At 49.4% G+C, this 18,302-nt stretch overlaps 1 protein-coding gene across 5 annotated transcripts in view; it reads left to right on the top strand.

Moving 5' to 3' along the window:
- The first annotated feature begins 9,015 nt into the window (after positions 1 to 9,015).
- Positions 9,016 to 18,302, top strand: part of eag (ether a go-go) — a 50,201-nt gene continuing 40,914 nt past the window's right edge. For all 5 annotated transcript variants that reach the window (XM_043427768.1, XM_043427765.1, XM_043427767.1 and 2 more), the window contains exon 1: positions 9,016 to 10,377. In XM_043427768.1, the coding sequence (XP_043283703.1) occupies positions 10,299 to 10,377 (79 nt within the window). In that variant the 5' untranslated portion in view covers positions 9,016 to 10,298. The remainder of the gene's footprint in view (positions 10,378 to 18,302) is intronic.

Below are 18,302 nucleotides of genomic sequence, written 5' to 3'. Positions count from 1 at the left end.
CTCTCCGGGCTTTCTCACCCTCGGAAAAACCTGCCCCCCTCCCTCTTGCCTCGACGTCCTGGACTCCCTCTCTCTCTCGCACAGACACAGGCTCACGAGTACGAGCACATTTACGGAAAAACTTGTAGACCGTACGGACGTAGGTCCATGTAGGTTTTACTTCATCGTTGGAACTATGTACGCTTTTCTCAGTACGTACGTTCGTCGTCGCAGAGGCGAAAATCGGGGGCTGGGAGGGCGCGAGGCGGAGAGGGCTCGTAGTCAGCGCCGCGACGACTCGCCAGTTGCCACTCGGTCACCCTGGTGTACAGAGGGATATTCACGATCCGTCATCCGGGACGGTTCTCGTTGCCGAGGTCGTAGGTATATTATCGCCACCACCACCTTCGTCTCGACTCGGCTCTCCCTCTCATCTTTGCTTCTCTCCTTCCTTCGGCTTCCTTCATACGCGCATGGATCAACCGAGTTTTTATTCACTTTTTTCCCTCTTTTCCCACTCGATCGAAATTCTCGTATTTTATCAACTTTCATATTTTTAATTTTTAATTCTCGTACTTCCGTGTCTCTCTCTCTCTCTCTGTCATCCCCCACGAGCGCCTATACACACTCGTGCCTCGAAGCTCTCAAGGGTGCATTCATCGCGTGTACTTGGCGTATTCTCCGCTCGCACTTTTCACGGACTTTGAATTCGATCGACCAGCTATTATTCCTCCACCGTGTACCGTATTTTGTGCTGGATACGAGGATATGTGCGCGACAAATACGAGCGAGGATTGTGATCGCCCGGCTCGCTATTCGGATAAGTGATAGTTCAGAAGTGTTAACGAGTCGAGGTGAAGTTTCCTTGCTTCCCTCGAGACTCTCTTCACCGAGTCTCCTCCTATTTTCACCATTCTTCAAATCCTACGAGCGATCGACAACCGAAGAAGCTTTCGATCAGGCACTACTCGGATTTACAGGACCATTTTTACAGGATTTTTTCAATGAAAATCTTGATCCTGGCACGTGGCCCCTTCGAGCCTCTCAAAGGAGCGATTGTTCGGCCCGAGTGGAAGCTAAGAAAGGAAGCAACCGGATCCGGGTTGATGGAGCTCGTCGGCCGATTAATCGAATTTACTAATTGCTACGAAATTGGCACGGGGCGGGGGCGCCGAGGGTCGAGGGGGAATATGCGGATACTCGCGAGTCAGCTTACATCGGACGGAACGTATTGTCTGTATCTATACGCGTAGGCCTCCTTAGCGGCGATATATTGAGGAATTATATAGTCAACCTTTGAACGTGAACGTGACGCTCGCGTTGGGGTTTCCGGTGCTGTAAGTGGAGCGCTCGGATGAACACGTGTCCAGTGTATCGGTTACGAGGCCTCGCATTCCCTCTCTCGCTCTTTTCGCCTGTCTCTCGCGATTCGAAGCCCGAGCCACCCCCGAGACTTACACTCCGCAGGGGGGGCTATCGAGCGGACGATCCGCGTGCGCAACGCTCCTCCATCAGGTTTTTTCTTCGCGCTATTTCCGCAGCCCTCCGAGCCTTTTTATCGGCCGCTCTTGCAAAAGCTTTTGCGATACTCCTGCGAGATATTTCTGGTAGAAACGAACGCCAGAACAAATGTTTATCCCCCGACAAGCTGCTGCGACCGGAAGAATCTTCCCGAAACTTCGATCCCCCTTGCCACCGCGGCGCGGTAACCGGAAGTGTCGCCGAAACACGTGCCAGTTGCTGCTTTCGCTCGGCGCTCCCCGCGGCCAGCACTTTTCCCATCTCCCTCTCGACCGGGACACTTGAGACGCTCATTTTCCATTCCGATTTTTCATTAGCCGTGGAATGAAAAAAGAAGGAAGGACAATGCCCGCGGCAGGTTTTGTTTTCCTTGGCTCGAGCGAAGCCCGAAAAAGAGCCTGAATAATGTGCCGTCTCGCGTAATCGACCTGCACATTGTTTTCTTGCCTCTTTTGCCTCTTTCACCCAGTAACGGGCACGCACCCGATGTATATCTCCTTTTGTAAGAGAAGATGAAAGCCCAGGAAGAAGCTCCGAACGGGGGAGGGGGAGCGGGAGCACAAGATCCGGAGAAGGACGCACTGAGAACGTACGACGGCGCCTCGCATCGTAAAACTTTTTCCACCTCCTCCTTCCTTTCTATTTCTGCTTTTATCTGTACACGTATATACATACGCGACGTTTCGAGATAAAAGTTAAGGGGGTCAGCATCAGGGACGATCCATACGTGCGTGTCTTATGAGATTTCCAACAAATGTCAGGACATAAGTAGAGAAACGTGACGCACAACAATCGTAATTCCTCTCCTCGTTTCTATTACGAGAAGCACGAAAATTCGCAAGCATTTCTCCCTCCTCGTTCCTTCGGGCTCTCTCTCTCTCTCTCTCTCTCCCCTCTCTCCAATCATCCTTGATTGCTCACATTCGAAGCTTCCTTGGATGAGAATTCCAAATCCTTTCTCTCCATTTCGTATTTAAGGAATTGAGTAAAGGAATTCAGCTCTCTCTCTCTCTCTCTCTCTCGCTTTTCCCTTTGGACTCGCACTATATTTCGCTGGTAAATCTCGCAAGCACTAAACAATCAGTCTGATGGAAAAAGAGCATCGGCTGCTTCCCTCGCACAACTTTGTGTCGAAGGTTCGATTTCTCCGAGAATTTCACCGAGTTTATAATCTTCATTCGCAATCCATACTTTCGTAATCGACGTGATCTTTCGCGGGAGAGTTTTACGATCTGAATTAATGAATTTTAACGAGAGAAAGTTGAAGCTCGATAAGTTGCGACGAGGGACAAATTTATCCGATTCTCAGCCGAACGCGGCATCGGACTGGAAGTCGAAAAAGGGGACTCTCGGGGTGCGAGCGGAACGGGGCAGCAGGAGGGAGGGAGTGAAATGTTTGTGAGAGAAGACTTTGGAATGTTCGCTGGGTAAATCCGGAACGCGAGAACTTTTTCCCATTCCCGTGTCCTCCTCGTTTTTTCCGTAGCCCAATTTTCCCGTGGTGAGAATCGAAAGTCGATCGCGTTCGGTATCTGCGTGGGCTTCTCTATATATCGCGCGCGGCTCCACTCGATGAGCCCCGTTGTCGAGTCTCCGCGCCAGATAAAAACGAGAGAGCCGAATTAAAAACGAATTAAAAAAGGAAACGAGCCGAGCATCGACGTTCGCCTGCTGCGCGCGAGAGATAAAAAAGAAAGATCGAAAATGAGGCCGATACGGAGATTGGGACTCGTGAAAAGGGGAAAGAGAGACGAGAGTTCTGGATAATTTAAGGTAGATCATGCCCGAACGATCGTATTTTAAGGGCGTCTGCATTGGCTCGATTTTAACTTCCTTAATTAAAGATATCATCGCTCTAAATTAATGTCAGAGTTATTAATTCGAAATTGTAAATACATTTTTTCAATCGGGGATCCATCGCTGACCGAACCCAACATCATTTCATTCGTCCCTAGCTAAAGTACTGTAGTTTTTTATGTCAAAAATCGCTTTAGAGAGCGCAAACTAATATTAAGCGAAAATAACGTTAAGGAGGAACATCTTATTTATACGGGATTAACCCCAAAAAAATACGTCATTTTTGGATGGAATTTATGTGATATATAAAAAAAAAATGACAGAATTAAACGACCTCAAATTTTGCACACATGTTCTTTAGAATTCAAACTGTCGAATAGTACTTTTTTTCTAAACTATCACCATATTTTTTATTTGTTTTTGAGTATGAAAAGGAAATGGGTTAAAAATTGGATAGGCTATAGAAAACATATCCAAAAATGTATGCTTAAAGTTTAATTAAACCACTTTTTTCAAGCTGATGTTCCTCCTTAACAAAAAGGCAGGAGGCTATGACAGGAATGGGCCAAGCGAAGAAGAAGCGAAATAAGCAAATGGAGGTTATACGCGAGTGCTCATTACCAATTTCCCAAACTTTGTAAGAAGCGTTCATTCGGTATATGGAAAGATAAAGGATTTTTTGCCCACAGTTCCCATAACGTTGTGTATTTTTCTTCATATTTGAACGCATTTGTCTCAACAACGCTAACAAGACGAACCCTTTAAAATATGATGCGCGTGTCAGTCGATTGGCCATTTGAATTAAGTGCAAATTTCAAGACTTTCTTAAGAAAATCGTTCCGTGGACGAACTGGCTCAAAACGACCGTTGTTTTATCGAAACGGAAGTGAATTTTGTGCGGTGACGTGCGTCACTCAGGAGAGAAGTTTGAGAAAGGAGAGTAAAAAGCAGCGTCCATCGGAGCTGTTTCGGAGGTGAGAATAAAAAGCGGGCGTAGGAGTAATTTGGGGGCAAACAAAAGTATCGTGTTATAGAGTCGGGAGCGTCAGAGCGTGAGATAGGTCGCCGCGGGGTCGTGTTTTGGTGTCTCAGTAGGATATGCTCTTGATCGATCCTAGAGCGAGCGATGCGAGGGTGTCTCGAGCAATGCGAGGAGCAGAGCGGGACGGAGAACGCTCAGGTTTCCGAGGACGAGACGCAGATAGAAGCGAAAGAGCACGAAGAATGTAGAAAATAAGAAAGGGACGAAAGAGAGAAAAAGGTTGAAGCTGGCGAAGGAAGATGTCGAGGTGCTGGTATTGGTGGTGTTCCCTGCCAAAAAGCCCGCCCCCCCGAAAAATCACTGGGACACACCATCTCGAAGCTCGTTTACGAATCAGTGTTCTCTCGGTTTCTCGGTGCGGCGAGCGAGCTTTTGCTAATAGTACCCCTTCCGACATCGCGCCACTCGTTTGTCCACATATACAAGGATGGACTCGTACGATGTCTCGTAGCTTGCCAGGGAGCTTCCACACGTATACAGTCCATAGTACGTCACTCGAGGAATCGGGGTAACCTCTTTCCGACGGGGCTATGCCTCCGCCTCGCTGCCCTCCTTCTTTCTTTCGCTTTCTCCCTCTTCGCGCGCGTTTCCCAACTCTTCTCCGATCTTGGCTGAAATGCCTGGAGAATGCGGGAGCGTTCTCGAGACGGGAATACGACGAGAACGCGGCGAGGAGGCTTCTCAATTACTTTTCACTTTCCATTCTCGTGCGGGAGACATTTTTCCATAGTCGCGCGCGTCTCCTTCCTGCTTCCGCGTCGCTGCGTCTTTTCGCCGTTTTCACATTCCATTTTCTCACCTGCCTCCGAACGCGTACTTGTTTATTTACTTATCTGCGGCGTACGCGTTTCGGTACGGGGAAGGAAATCGAGGGCGGGGGGGGGGGGGGGGGGGGGACGAGAACAACGGGCACCGTGGAACTCGGGGAGGAAGAGGGCGCCGAGGATCATTGAGAGGTCGCGGTCTCTTGACTCGCAACGTTCCGCGCTTATATCCAGACTCGAGAGCTCTCGCTCGCCTTCTCACCGTCGTCCCTCTGTTTCGCTCCTATGAACGAAGAGCCTGCCGGATTAAGTGGCTTTTTCCACTCGACGATCAGACGTTATCAATCCCCCTGCTTTTTTCATCGTCTTTTCTTACGAGCTCGTTATCCCATCCTTTTTACAGACTGTTTGAGCGAGCCTGGAAAAACTGAAATTTCACGTGGAAAGAGGCAGCCGGCTCGGGAGAAGTTGCTCGCTGAGTTGACGGAAATTAGGACTGGAATAGACCGCGCGAGGAGAGAGTTGCCGTTTCGCTTACTCACTGTGCAAATCTCCCGATGTGCACGAGCCTTTTGGATGTTTATGCATGTGACGTATGTTATGCGCTCGTTCCCTCTGCGTATATCCAATTAGTTCAACGCGCGGAGCTTCGCGGCATTTCTCTCTCGCATCCCTCTCCATCGCACCCACCTTCCTCTAACCCTTCCCTCAAGTTTGCTTTTGTTCTCGCTCTCGCTCTCTCGCTCTCTCGCTCTCTTTGCCTATCTCTGCCATTTCATGTTTCGTCATGACAGAAACAAAGAGGCACCTGCGAACGCCGAAGCGAATGCATTTCTCCTCAAAGTCTCTTTCTCTCTCGCCGCCTTGTTCGGGCAGAAGGATTTGCAACTTCTCCGCACGCTGCATTCCGTCCCCCCAACTTCCCCCTCTCTCGCGTTGTTCCTTCAAGTTCCGTGCAAACTAGAGAATTCTCAACCGTGCCGCATTCTCCTCGAGCGATATCTCTTCGTGCTTCCCCCCTCGTCTCTTTACCGCTGAAATATCTTGCGACTTTGCTCTTCTGATTTTCCAACATCTCTTCTTCCCCCGCCGGCCTAATGCTCGTTACCGATCTCCATGCAGAGTCGCGAGCTCCTGCTAACTTTTCGGCTGTTCGAACCGCTCGAATCGCACCATCCCGCGATGTCTCCAAATTTGCGCATCGATCCTTCGGATTCTGGAATTGAATTAGAATTCCACTCGGAAAAATCGACTCCAAAATCTGACCGATCGAAGGAGATTTTTAAACTCGCCGAGACCTCCGGCCCCGCTTCCGGCCTCGGATTCGAGCGCCTCGAACTTTACGTAACGTCTTTCGCCTCGAGCTCGGTGAAGAATTGAGGCAGAAAACTCGAGAAAAGTATAGCGTCGCGTTCCGCGATATGGAGAAATAAAAGCGAAACGGGATCCCGCTTCGGAAACTTCCATCCCGATGCGACTTTCAGGTCCTTTGGAAATCTTGAATCTGCCTCGATCGAATATCGCGCGGCGAACTCGAATCAAAATATAGGTCAAATTATCCTCGACGGCTCGGACTCGTTTGAAAACAGAACTTTCGAACTCGCAGCGAAGGATTTTGGCGCAAAAGGGGGAAAAAGGGTCGCCGGAAACGAGAGGTTTTGGGGCACGCATAGTTTTCGCTCGGACAGCCGTGCCTCGCCACATATACCGAGTTACAACACTACTTCCCCACTTCTAGGCCAACTGCTCGTGGTCGTGGTCGCCGTCGCCGACCCTTGCCTTCTTTCCTCTTTTCCCTTCGAGCTTTCCTATCGATTGCGTCGACACACATAAGCTCTGGCTTCATCGAAGAAGGGAGGGAAGAGCGAGAGCGAAAAAGTAGTGCGTTTTGCCTCATTTACTTACAGCGAAGTTGGCGAGTCACACGCTCGCGAGAAGGTCAAGAATGGAACGACCGAGCAGCTTCGAACCTTCCGCCTCTGTTTCTTCCGTCTCCTTCTCGCCTGCTGCTGACGTATTTTTTTCTCTTTGAAGCGTCGCTCTCCGAGCGGATGCGGCTCGCCGGAAAAGCTCGCCTTTATTTGCCCCGGAGGCCGCGTAGTCACCCACGAAGCTTTTCGAAATTCGATACACCGCGGCACAGGCCCCTTTCGACGATGACGTTCCTGGATGTACGCACTTTCGATCGCACTCGACGATTCTTCCCCTCGGTATCCAACACGATCGTCGACAGTTTTTTTACCTTTTCTCCCGAGTCTCCGCTCCCGTCTTATCTCGATGAGGCCAATTGACCCCAACCGCTGCCCCCGTACCAGCGAGTCGCTCTCCGCGTTTTGAGAGGAGAGAAAAATTCATCCAATTAGCGACATCATCGATAAATCGCATCGATCCACTTGCAACAATCGTCGATTCCCCTTCGCCTTGTGTGTACGCCCCAATAAAGTACCTGAGAAATAATATTCACGCGACGCAAGTCGGAGTATTGAGGGAGGAGCGAGTGTGCGAGACCGAATGTGTTTGAAAACAAGACTGCGGGAGCGCGCGAGTGTGCGAAGACTCGGCGGAAGGATGCTTCGATATTCGTTTCCTTCGCCTCGAGTGTATTACGCCGGAGTAGTTTACCACGAGGGAGGCTCGTGCACGAATTAGACGTGTATCTTTGCCGATGCACGTCGATGGCTCGCCGGCTGCTCGCAGTCGCCGGATACACACTCGCGCAAAGTGAACATGCATTGTCGAGTGTGCACACGAACGCCGCGCGGACTTACATTGGGAATAGTGAAAAAGGAAGTCGCGACCTCCACTTCCGCTCCATTTGCCTCCACTGAAAGCGCTATTCCGCTGTACCAAAAGCCTCCGATATTCCACCCTCTATACTTCTCGCTGTATACCTGCGCGTACGAACCTATATGTCTACGTAATCTACATACCATTCGCGTGTGCAATAAGAGTTCGACGATACGAAGCACGAGCAGAGAGAGGCTTCGAAATAACACGACAAAGTACACTCTCCTGTTATTCTCCCATTCCCTTAATTTCGTATTGCCTCCCAAGCGAATACTCGCGCATGTTCTCATTCCCCGATGGACGCACGTTTATTTTCGCTGCCAGAACACCGACGTTGCTTTTAGCAAGGACGACGAATAACTCCGATTGAGCGTTCCCGCGCTGCGGATCGCCGTGACGATATTCTCGCGTCTTTTAATGCCGCTGTCCTGTTTCTTTTTGCAGGGGGAATCTGCGAATTCGCGAAGCACCACGACGAAAGGGGCGTGAAAAAAACTCGAGGGATGGCTTGATCGTCGTCGAGGACGGGAATCGGGCGGATCGGCGAGCTCGAATCGTCGTCGGGGCCGGGGCGGGACAAGCAGGGGGAGGATGTGAGGCTCGATATCAGGGAAAATCTCGCTCTCGGAGCGAGCGTACCATGTCTTCGTCGAGTTGCACGGAGGAGGAGGACGCCGAGGATGTCGAGAACAATCGCGACTGGCTCGTTATCGACGGAAGTTATAAGAAATACGGAAAAACCGAGAGGAAAGAAGCAGAGAAGTGGCGAAAAATCGAGACAGTTTTCAAGTTTTCGTCTCAATCCTCATTATTATTGTTGTTATTGTTATCGGGGTGTGACGAGGGTGGATTACGCGTGGAAGGATTGCGGGTAAACGATGTTTTTAACCGTCGTTCGTGCGTGAGAGTGCACCCCTCCGGTTGGCATTCTCATCAGTTGAATAAAGAGAAAAAACGGTCGAACGAATCGTCGTACGTCCCGAAGGATTCTCACCATCGCGAAATGGCCTTCTTCGCTTAGATAATCTTCAAACGGTGCTAAAATCGAGTGCGCGTCGTCGAAGAAAAGCTCGCGGGGGCGGGGGGAGGGGGGAGGGGAGGGGGAGGGGGGGAAGAGGGGCGAGAATAAGTTGCGAGCTAGAAATTGGCTCTGAGGTTGAAAATGGGGAGGAGGTGGTCGGTGGTAGGAAATCGTCGTGCCGCGACCACGAGGCTCTTCAGGTGACGAAAGTTCACTCGTTCAGCGCTCTCTCGCTCCAACCGTCGTCGATTCCAGTTAACGAAACAAACGAACGAAATATTATCTCAAGCGCGATGAAAAGAGAAAAAACGGGCAAATAATACCAATGAAAATTTCAGGATTATTCAAATTGTTATAACTATTGGATATAAGAGCGCGAAGAATTTCGGGCAAAGTTATTTGAAAGGATCCCGAGGAATCTCGTTGGCAGGAAAAAACGAGAATCGAGGGAGATAAAAATACACTTTTGTTCTCGCCGCGAAGCCTTTCTCTCGCCTTTTTTCCGCAATTCGTTCTCTCCTCGCGGGAATGGAAAATCCCTCTCGAGCGACGAATAAACGTCAAGCGAAAAGCGGCAGAAGAAGAGGAAGGAGAACAAGAACAAGATCAAGAACAAGAGGGGGGAGCCTCGGAGAAGAGGTTGAAGGAGGAACGACGAGGAGCGCTCTTCGTTTATCGAGAGGCCCGACTTGCAAGCGTTCCGAATTCGAGTCCTCCTCTTATCTCCGTTCTTACCCACATCGTGCTTTTTCGAGCAAAACTTGTCCTCTGAGGCCATCGCGGGGCCACTATCTCGAGGACAAGTCGGCCATTCGTACCAGAAGGGCAAAGTACAAGAGTCCATTATCCGAAACGGACACTGAACAGGAGTGCGAGAGAAACGGGAGGGGGATAAAACGGTGCCGAATTGTGCGCGCGTGCGTTTTTTCGTCAGCTTCCGAGGAAGCGTGAGAGAAGCACGAAAACTGTGTAAATTCAGTGTTCTCTTGCGTGCTCCGGTGAATAATAATTATAGTTTTCAAAGTGATCGGGTGAGTGTGAGAGAAAGAGTGTGAAAGTGTGCCCGCGGCTGGAAGCTGCGGTTCGCCCCGTTCCTGAGAATGCGCCCTCCGCACCGACTCTCTTTTTTACCTGTTCCCCGTCGACCTTTTCCTCCGCGTGAAAGCCTCTCGGCGCCGCTCCACTGAGCTTTCTCTCCGGGCCGAGTTCCTTCTTCTTCTTCTCCTCCTCCTTCTTCCTATTATTCCTTATTCCTCCACTGATTCGCGGACAAGCAACGTCGACGCGTGGAAGAAAGATCGTCGTCTTCGGGGTATCGCTTCCTTCCGGAAACGGGGGCACCTCGAGCGAGCGCCCGGGATCACGTGATTTATAAAACGGTTGAAGGATGCCAGGCGGGCGTAGGGGCCTGGTAGCCCCTCAAAACACCTTCTTGGAGAACATCATTCGACGCAGCAGCAGCCAACGTGAGTGCATTTTTATTTCGGCTCTTCGCCAATTGCGACAAAACAACGCGAAGACTTTATGGGGCTCAAGGGCTTTGAAGGGAAGAAACATTGCGGAAATTTGTCCACGCAATCCCACTCAATTACTAAATTGATCGGTCCGGATAATTGCTCGTTGGTTCTAGCTCCCCGACAGGCTTTAATCGTCGGGCTACGCAGGAATCGGCGATCGAGGATCGATCGGAGTCTTTGCTCGAACGGTTTAGGCGAGCAAGGAACAAATAGATGGCCCGATTAAGTATTTTCATGCCAATTTTTCATGGGCATAACTGCGAGGCTATGAGAAAAAAGGAATCTCAGCAACGTCGGTCTTTTCTCTCTCGCGGCTCTCTCGTTTTTTTCTCCCTGCTTCTATGTATATACCTCTGTCGCCGCATACGGTGCTTCAACGCGCTCCTTTGAATTCTTTGCGGGTCGAGACGAATTAACGAGCTCTCTCGGGAGAGCGAGTCGAGAGGGGACTTCACTCACTTACTTTTGACAACAGAACTCATCTGCCGCAGCGAACGCTTCCGGCAGCAACGTATACACCCGCGCGCACACGTATCTTCGTACACCGAACGGAGAAACAAGACGCATTCTAGTTTAAATACCTATACGGAGATGTATAAAAATGTTATTGCGTTATGAAGAGGGTAACCTGTTTCTCGGGGGGTTGTGTACCGCGCACTCCGCTGCTTTTCACCCTCCAGTCTTTCTCCTCTGTCAGACCGCTCCGCGTCGCTCTTTTACATCTTCTTTATCTCTCTCGCTCTTCTCCTCGTCCAGCTCTCTCCCCGTTTTTCTGCGGTGCATCTTTTTCGCTCTGCGGTCTAACGCGCCCTCGACGCAGTGTGCCGTGTACGTTTTATCATCCCCCGCGTCCGCCCGCTCCCTTTCTCGTTATCAATATTTCTCTCTTTCTCTCGAGCTGGAACATCCTCGTGTAATGACGAGAGGGGGAGGGATTACACGGGACCTATATCCGAGCTCTCGTTGAGGCGGGCGGAGAAGAAAGGGGGCTGGAGAGATTAAGAGCCTGAGAGACTTCCATGCCCCTTTCTTCCTCTTTTAAAGAGGTCTTTATCGAGCGATGGAACATCGCCGCGAGTTTACGTTCTCGCACCGCATAGCACGTTTACTCGTTTTTTGGCTTATTCCCTCCTCCCTTTTTGCAACCTCGAGCCCTCCTGCGCTGGATTCGATAAATTTTCGAAAGCCTCGCCGAAAGTTGACGGTGACGACGGGGAAGCTCATTTTTCAAGAGCGCATTCGTCCCGTGAAACGACGATCGCGAGAAGGTGAGATCGAATCGATGGTTCGAGGCTCGAGAACGCACGATATTTTGACTCGAACCCCCGCGACGACGCTCAAGAACGATAACCGGACAAGTTTGTCGCGACATTTATGCATATTTGAACGTTATTGACATGGACGTGCTCCGACGTAGAGACACACGCGTTCCGAGAACTCGTCGCCGTTCCGTCGTTTGTTTGCGCTGCAGCCCGCGTTAACAACGTCATGTTTCGTTCGTATAAGGTTTCGTCCCTGTGCTCTTCGCATTCGTTTCCATCTAATACGCCGCCCGCGCCACGCCGCTCGACCAAGTGTCCGCGAGCAGCACGTAAGAAAGCCTTCGCCGCTCCACCCCTCGCGGTATCATAACCTCGTTCCCGATTCTCCAATACACGAAACATAAAAAAAAAAAAAAACACACGAAAAGGAGATAAATCGCGACTCCGCAAAGTGACGACGCGCTCTCCTTGCTCATTTTGACACGAGCCACTTACGCGCTTTTCTCTCGAGACGTTTCCTCTCTCTGACCACCTTATTCTTTCACCACTTTCGGCGGCCTTACCTACTTATCCGCCAAGTAATTCGCGGACGTGTCTAAATTCCGCCTCTTCAACCACCGCTTCTTCGTCTTTATATCTCCTTAAACCAACCCCCTTTTCAACCCCCTTTCTCATTCTCAATAATTATCGTTCAATCCAGCGCGGAATTTTTCATCGGCTTTTAAACGAGGGTGAATCTGGACGAAAAAGATAAAATTAAAGCCCGCAGAAACATATGCTTCGAGGGATATTTATATATCTGGGGATGCACTCGTGTTTGCCAGCATGTGCGGACGTGCCGTTATATAGACCGGCGCTGCAGTCCTATAACTTTTCCCTTTTTTCTCACTCTCTTGAAATTTCAAGCTCCCTCGGAGCTCGCTTTCCTGCCACATTTTTATCCTCTCCTTTTTTGTTTTTCCTTTCCTCGAGCCCGCAGCCCCGATGTCGGACGTGCGTTGGCCACTGAATCGAAATTTTAACCCTTTCCGAGCGAGTCAACATTTCCAGTAATTATGATTTTTTGCAACGCGCCAACGCGAGGGTGCAAACAACACTTTTTGCAATGAAAAAAACAGCTCGGCTGTTCGCTCGGGAAAAAGCACGAAAACGGGCTGCTCGCGCAACGGTGGATGGAAACGGACCCTGGCGTCGTTGAAAAATAATGGAACACCGAATTATTATGATAATATTTTCTACCGTGCAAAGGAGGAGAGAGAAAACGTGGCAAGGTGAAAAACTCCGTTGCTCTCTCGGCAACAATACGCTCTGAAGATTATCTTCGGCTGTGTACGTGTGTACGAAGAAAAAAATTGATTGCGGCAGGGAAGCTTGGAAAAAAGGGCGAAGAGACTCTCCGTCCCAACCGTGAAGTGAATAAATGGTGGCCCTCGAGAGAGGCACGAGAGAAAAGGAGACGGAAGCTTTGGAAACGAGATCTCTTCTCTTGGAACGTTTTTTTTTTATTTTTTCTCTCTCTCTCTCTCTCGCTGCTTCCAATGGCAGTGCCCGTTACTCGTAAGTGCAGACTTTAGAGTCGGCTCTTTCCTCTCGATGGAGTGTGGGAGAGCTGAGACGAGAGAAGCTCCGGAATAAAGTATAAAGGAATGAGAAAGAAAGCCGGGAGATTGTTGTATTTTCGATCAGACTCTCGGCGATTCTTGATGCGGAGGGGGGAACGAGAAAAACCGCGTTCGCGAAAGCAACTGTGGAGACCCGTCCAGGGTTCACGAGGGTCTCTTTCTCTCTCGCGCCTTCCCACCTTCGTGCACGCGAGACAAAAATATGGGAAAATTCCGAGGAAAAAGAAAGAGGGGGCTGCAAAAACATCGAGAAAGATGAGAGAGAGGTTGAGTGGAAGTGGCAAAACTAACGGATCGAGGGACAGCTTCTGTTGGTTTTGACACTTCTTCCATGCACAACGTAGAATTTCATCCGAAAAATCGAAACCTTCGGTTTTCAGTCAAAAATGGCGGATTTTCGATAATTGATGAAAATAAAGTTCGTGCATGAAATCCGAGAGGGAACCATTTTCCGAAAACTCCGCAGCATATTCTCGTAACGAGATTAAGAATCGGTGAGCAGTGCGTACAAAATAATTCATACAAACCTCAATAATTCATAGGAGAGTGGATGCCTCGATTTGAAATAATATCAAAAAGCTCGAAAAATGGTTTGGAGCGGCGAAACAGGCCGTACGAGTAAATAATCTCGAGTGGTGGGTCGTAGGTGGATCCGTCTCGCTCGGTCGGTTTCGTCAGGCTTCGTGAAAATTCGCCGGGTCAATGGGTCAAATCCTCCGTCACGTATGGGGGTCAAGCTCGTATATGGACGTACACGTTTGCATGGTTGGATGCTCGTGTAAATGACCGTTCCATCCCGACCTTTTCCAACGTAAACTTTGAACCCCTTTTGCTCTTGAAACCGCCAAAAGCTTTCGCACACCGTGATGCCAAACTCTTTGGTAACATTTTCAAAACTTGCGTGTTTACTTTTGATTTAACAACACCGATTCTCCGGTGTTTTCCTTTCGAAAACCCATTATTCGCGACTCGCTAAACGACCGAATGAAAAACAGACTATTCTGCCTTTCATCAAGGTAGTTCACGCACGAAACCATTTATCTTAAGAATCTCTTGAAATTTACTTGGAGTTTCAACGGATAACCGACTGATACATCAAATTTTAAAGGGTTTGTTTTATTGGTAATGAGCACTCGTATAACCTCACGTTTGCTAATTTTGTTTCTTCTTGGCTTGGCCCATTCCTGTCACAGCCTTCTGTCTTTTTAATAATATTATTTTCTCGATCTATTTCCCTTTGCGCTCTTTAAAGCGATTTTTTACATAAAAAACTATGGTATTTTAGCCAGGGACGAATGAAATTAAATGATGACTCGTAGCTTCATTCGCCAAAAGATAAGATGGAAAAATGTATTTACAATGTTGAATTGATAAGTGTGAAATTAATTTAGAGTGATGATATCTTTAATTAAGAAAGTTAAAATCGAGCCAATTTAGACACCCATAAAATACGATCCTACGGGCATGATATACCTTAAAAATAATAAGAGGAGAGCAGAAAAAAATATCGCTTCGGCGGAAAAAACAATAATTTTTCGTCATCCCCGCGCGCGGTTCAGGATCGCCCTCTGGCTCAGGGATCGAAAAAAGCAAACCTCTCGGATTCCTGGGTCTACAATTTTATCCGATTCCCAGCGGATGAGGGTATACGAGAGGAAAAATAAACATCCAAGTGCATTCTCCATTTTTCCGGGTTGCGATGATCCTGACTTTTCGTTTGCCCCGTGTCCGGGTGAAAAATCGTGTGGGAGGTCGGCGGGAAGGGGGTGGTATTTGAATTTTTATCATGACGAAGCGTTGTGCAGGGTGGAATAGACAGGGAAATGAGGAGACGAGAAAAACGAGAAGCTTTCCGCGTTCGGAGTTACGTTTGCTTTCTGCATTTCGGTCAATTGGTTTTTTCTATCGCCATAAACGGACGTTTCATCCCTTAAGCCTTTTGACCTCGCGCGGCTCGGTGTAATCGCGGTGCATCTCCGATGCTCGCGTACTGCCTTTTTCCTTATTTATTTCGGTCGCCTCTCGTGCTTCGTTTATTTCTATCTGTCGTTCAGCTCCCGCGTAGATGCTTCAGCGTCATAGAGACCGCGAATCGCGCGGCCAGCTCTCTTATCGTCGCTCGGAGCGGATGCGTTCCACGGAATTCGTACTCCCTTAATATTTACTAGCAGCGAGCCGTTCGGCGAATCGCGAGCGCTCGTTCTCCATAAAACACGTGCTCTGCTCGTTCAACACATAAATAAAGCGAGAGAATAGGCGCGTGGGAGGGTCCGCGGTCGTCCTTCTTGCCTCGCGTCCTCGTCATTATCGCCGACGTGGGCCATCAGGGAGGACGTTCGCGTTGTACGCGTTCTCCGCTCCACAATGCAAACACCGTTCACCGAGGGCGCACGTTCGTGTACATACGAGCCTCCATCGTTCCCTCTTTCTCTATCGTATGACGCGGAGAAGAGAAAGCTTCCCTTTCATCGCTCGCTTCCCGAGAACTCACCCCCGAGCTTCTCGCGGCCGCCGGCCCCGTTCTCCACCGCCTGCTCCCGTCCCTCCCGCTTCCCTTCCTTTCCGGCGATGCAACGAGCTATTTTTAGAACAGCAGTGTGCTTTGCACCGCGCGCGCGAGCGTTTTGCATTTGAAAACCCGTCGCGCGCGCGTCCGCTCGTTTCCTTCCCCTCGGCACCCCCGCCCGCTCTCTTTTGCTGCTTTTCTCATTAATTTTGATTTTTCCAGACCGTAACCTACCCTTGGGCATAACGAGGCTCGAGTCACTCACTCACTCACTCACTCACGACCCCCCGATACGCTCCCCGCGCTCCCGACTTTTTATCTCTTCTCTTCGATGTTTTAAAACCTCCTTTTATGCGCGCCCGTACATTTATAACTTATGTACTCGAACGCTTTATCTTCTTTCCAACTCAAATGGAGCTCATCGTGCGCTGGCTGGTTCACGCCGAATTCGACCACTCCCAATTGTGGCCGGAAACACTTGAGATTTTTCAAAAGCCTGCACGTCGCGAGGCGAATATAAAAGCGGGGCGGGCTCGTACACTTTGTCCGGTGCTTTTTGTCATCGGCGCGAGCAGATGGCCTGAAACTTTGCAACACTCGCGCCTACTCCGAGCCGAATTATCCGCTCGGCCTCCGGCCCCCGGTGTGCGTAGTACCTTTGAATGAATAATATTCAAACGCGTAGTTTTCTCCGGAAACAATAAAACGAGCGCGCTATATCGAAATCCGATAATTTGATGAGGTAATGAATTTTCACAATCATTTATGCGCGAATCGAATCGGATAATTGAGCCATGGATGTGAATAAAAAGCCGCAGCGCACCGAACAATAACATTGTTGAATGCTCTTGAAACAATGAGAAATTTCTCGCAGCGGCCGCTCCTGTTTTCCGGGCCACATTTATGTCCCGTGTATCGCGCCCGGATCGTGCCTCGATCAACCACTTTTTTCCTCGCCTAGTGCCGATACATGCACCGAGAATATCGAGTGATGCGAATATTTGGCCTGGTTCCATTCGAAAGGGCCATACGCTCTGCTTTATTGGCACCGCTTATTGTATCCTTGTTTTTGTTGTCGTCATTGTCGTCCTCGTCGTCTTCATCATCGTCGTGTACTCGCGCCCGCTGTCGTGTTTCGGCTTCAGAAGCCGCAGAGGGAATAGCACGACGGACATGTACGCACGTGGGCGAAGCCAGTGTCTGCGCTCCTCCACACTTCTCTATGAGTGACAGCCGCGCGCGACCATAGAAAGAGAAGAGAACCAGCGTCACCGCGCTCGACGACACCCAGGCCCCCTTTTGTCTTATTCGACGGCAAATATTTGTCGCAAAGAGCTTTTCACGAGATAACATGCAAAGTTGCAAAACAAAAGTCGCCCCCGCGAGACCCCAATTAGGTGTATGGAAACTCTGTGGGCTGTTCTTCGATCGAGAAACACCATTCCGGCCAATTTTCAAACTATTTTTATCTCCGTAATAAATTCTCGGTTGATCAGAATCACGAGCGAGAGGAAAGTCTGGATTCGTATTGGAAGGAATAAGGAACGTGGACACGTGTGTGTCCAGTGTAACGATCAAATGATCAGCCTTCCCGTGCGGCAACGAATGGGGGATGTTTATACAGACAGCTTTGAAAATGTTATTCGCGCGGTCGTTACGAACCCGTCTGAAGAAACCTCATTTTTATTGTATTCTTTGATGATTCGATGGACAATAAGATTTGTTGAAGCGTGTTCAGTTCACAAGAATCATTATATTATGAATATTCTTTTGGGATTGAAAATTCAATGCGAACACGAGCGTGCAACTGCGCGTGATTATCCTCATAAATAATTCTTCGTTTCATACTCGTTTTTAGTTTGATCGCTGAGAAGCTAAAGCCCGTTTCACGGTCACTTAACTTTGTTGCTGGCGGATATATGTAAATACGTGGTGCGTGGATCGTGGTTCGAGACTCGTTGACGCCGATTGTGTCCCGCGCTCGTGAAAAATGGACGTTTCCTTCCACCCTTTTTCTTTCCTTTTTATACGCAATTCTTCGTCGTTCGTTTCGCGACAGGGTTGCTCGAGTTTGCATAAATACTCGAGAACTCGGCGACTCGTGGGGCACGACTACGGCCCAAAAGTCTAATATTTCTCTCTCGTCAAGTATACATTTTCGCAAATTTTCCTCCCGGCGAAATGAAAAAGGCTGGAAGAAAAAGAAGCGCGCTGTTGCCAACCTCCCCCGGCCTCCTTTTCCGGTTTTATGCTGTTTCCGCGCGCGCGGAAACAACTCCGCGGAAAATGTTTGTCGAAATACTTTGATCCTCGGCATCGTAGCGCTCGTGTGTGTGGGTGTGCAGCATCAATAATAAAATTTCATTTGCAACGCTGTACCACCGAGTCCGCAAACTCGCTCGACCTTTTTTACCATCCACGAAGCTTCAGCAGGAAACGGAACGTATTATACACCCGCCGCGACATGCACACACGTCCGTATTT

This window comes from Venturia canescens, chromosome 9, assembly GCF_019457755.1.
Source record: "Venturia canescens isolate UGA chromosome 9, ASM1945775v1, whole genome shotgun sequence".
Taxonomy (NCBI): Eukaryota; Metazoa; Arthropoda; class Insecta; order Hymenoptera; family Ichneumonidae; genus Venturia; species Venturia canescens.
This window is presented reverse-complemented; position numbering and strand designations above follow the sequence as displayed.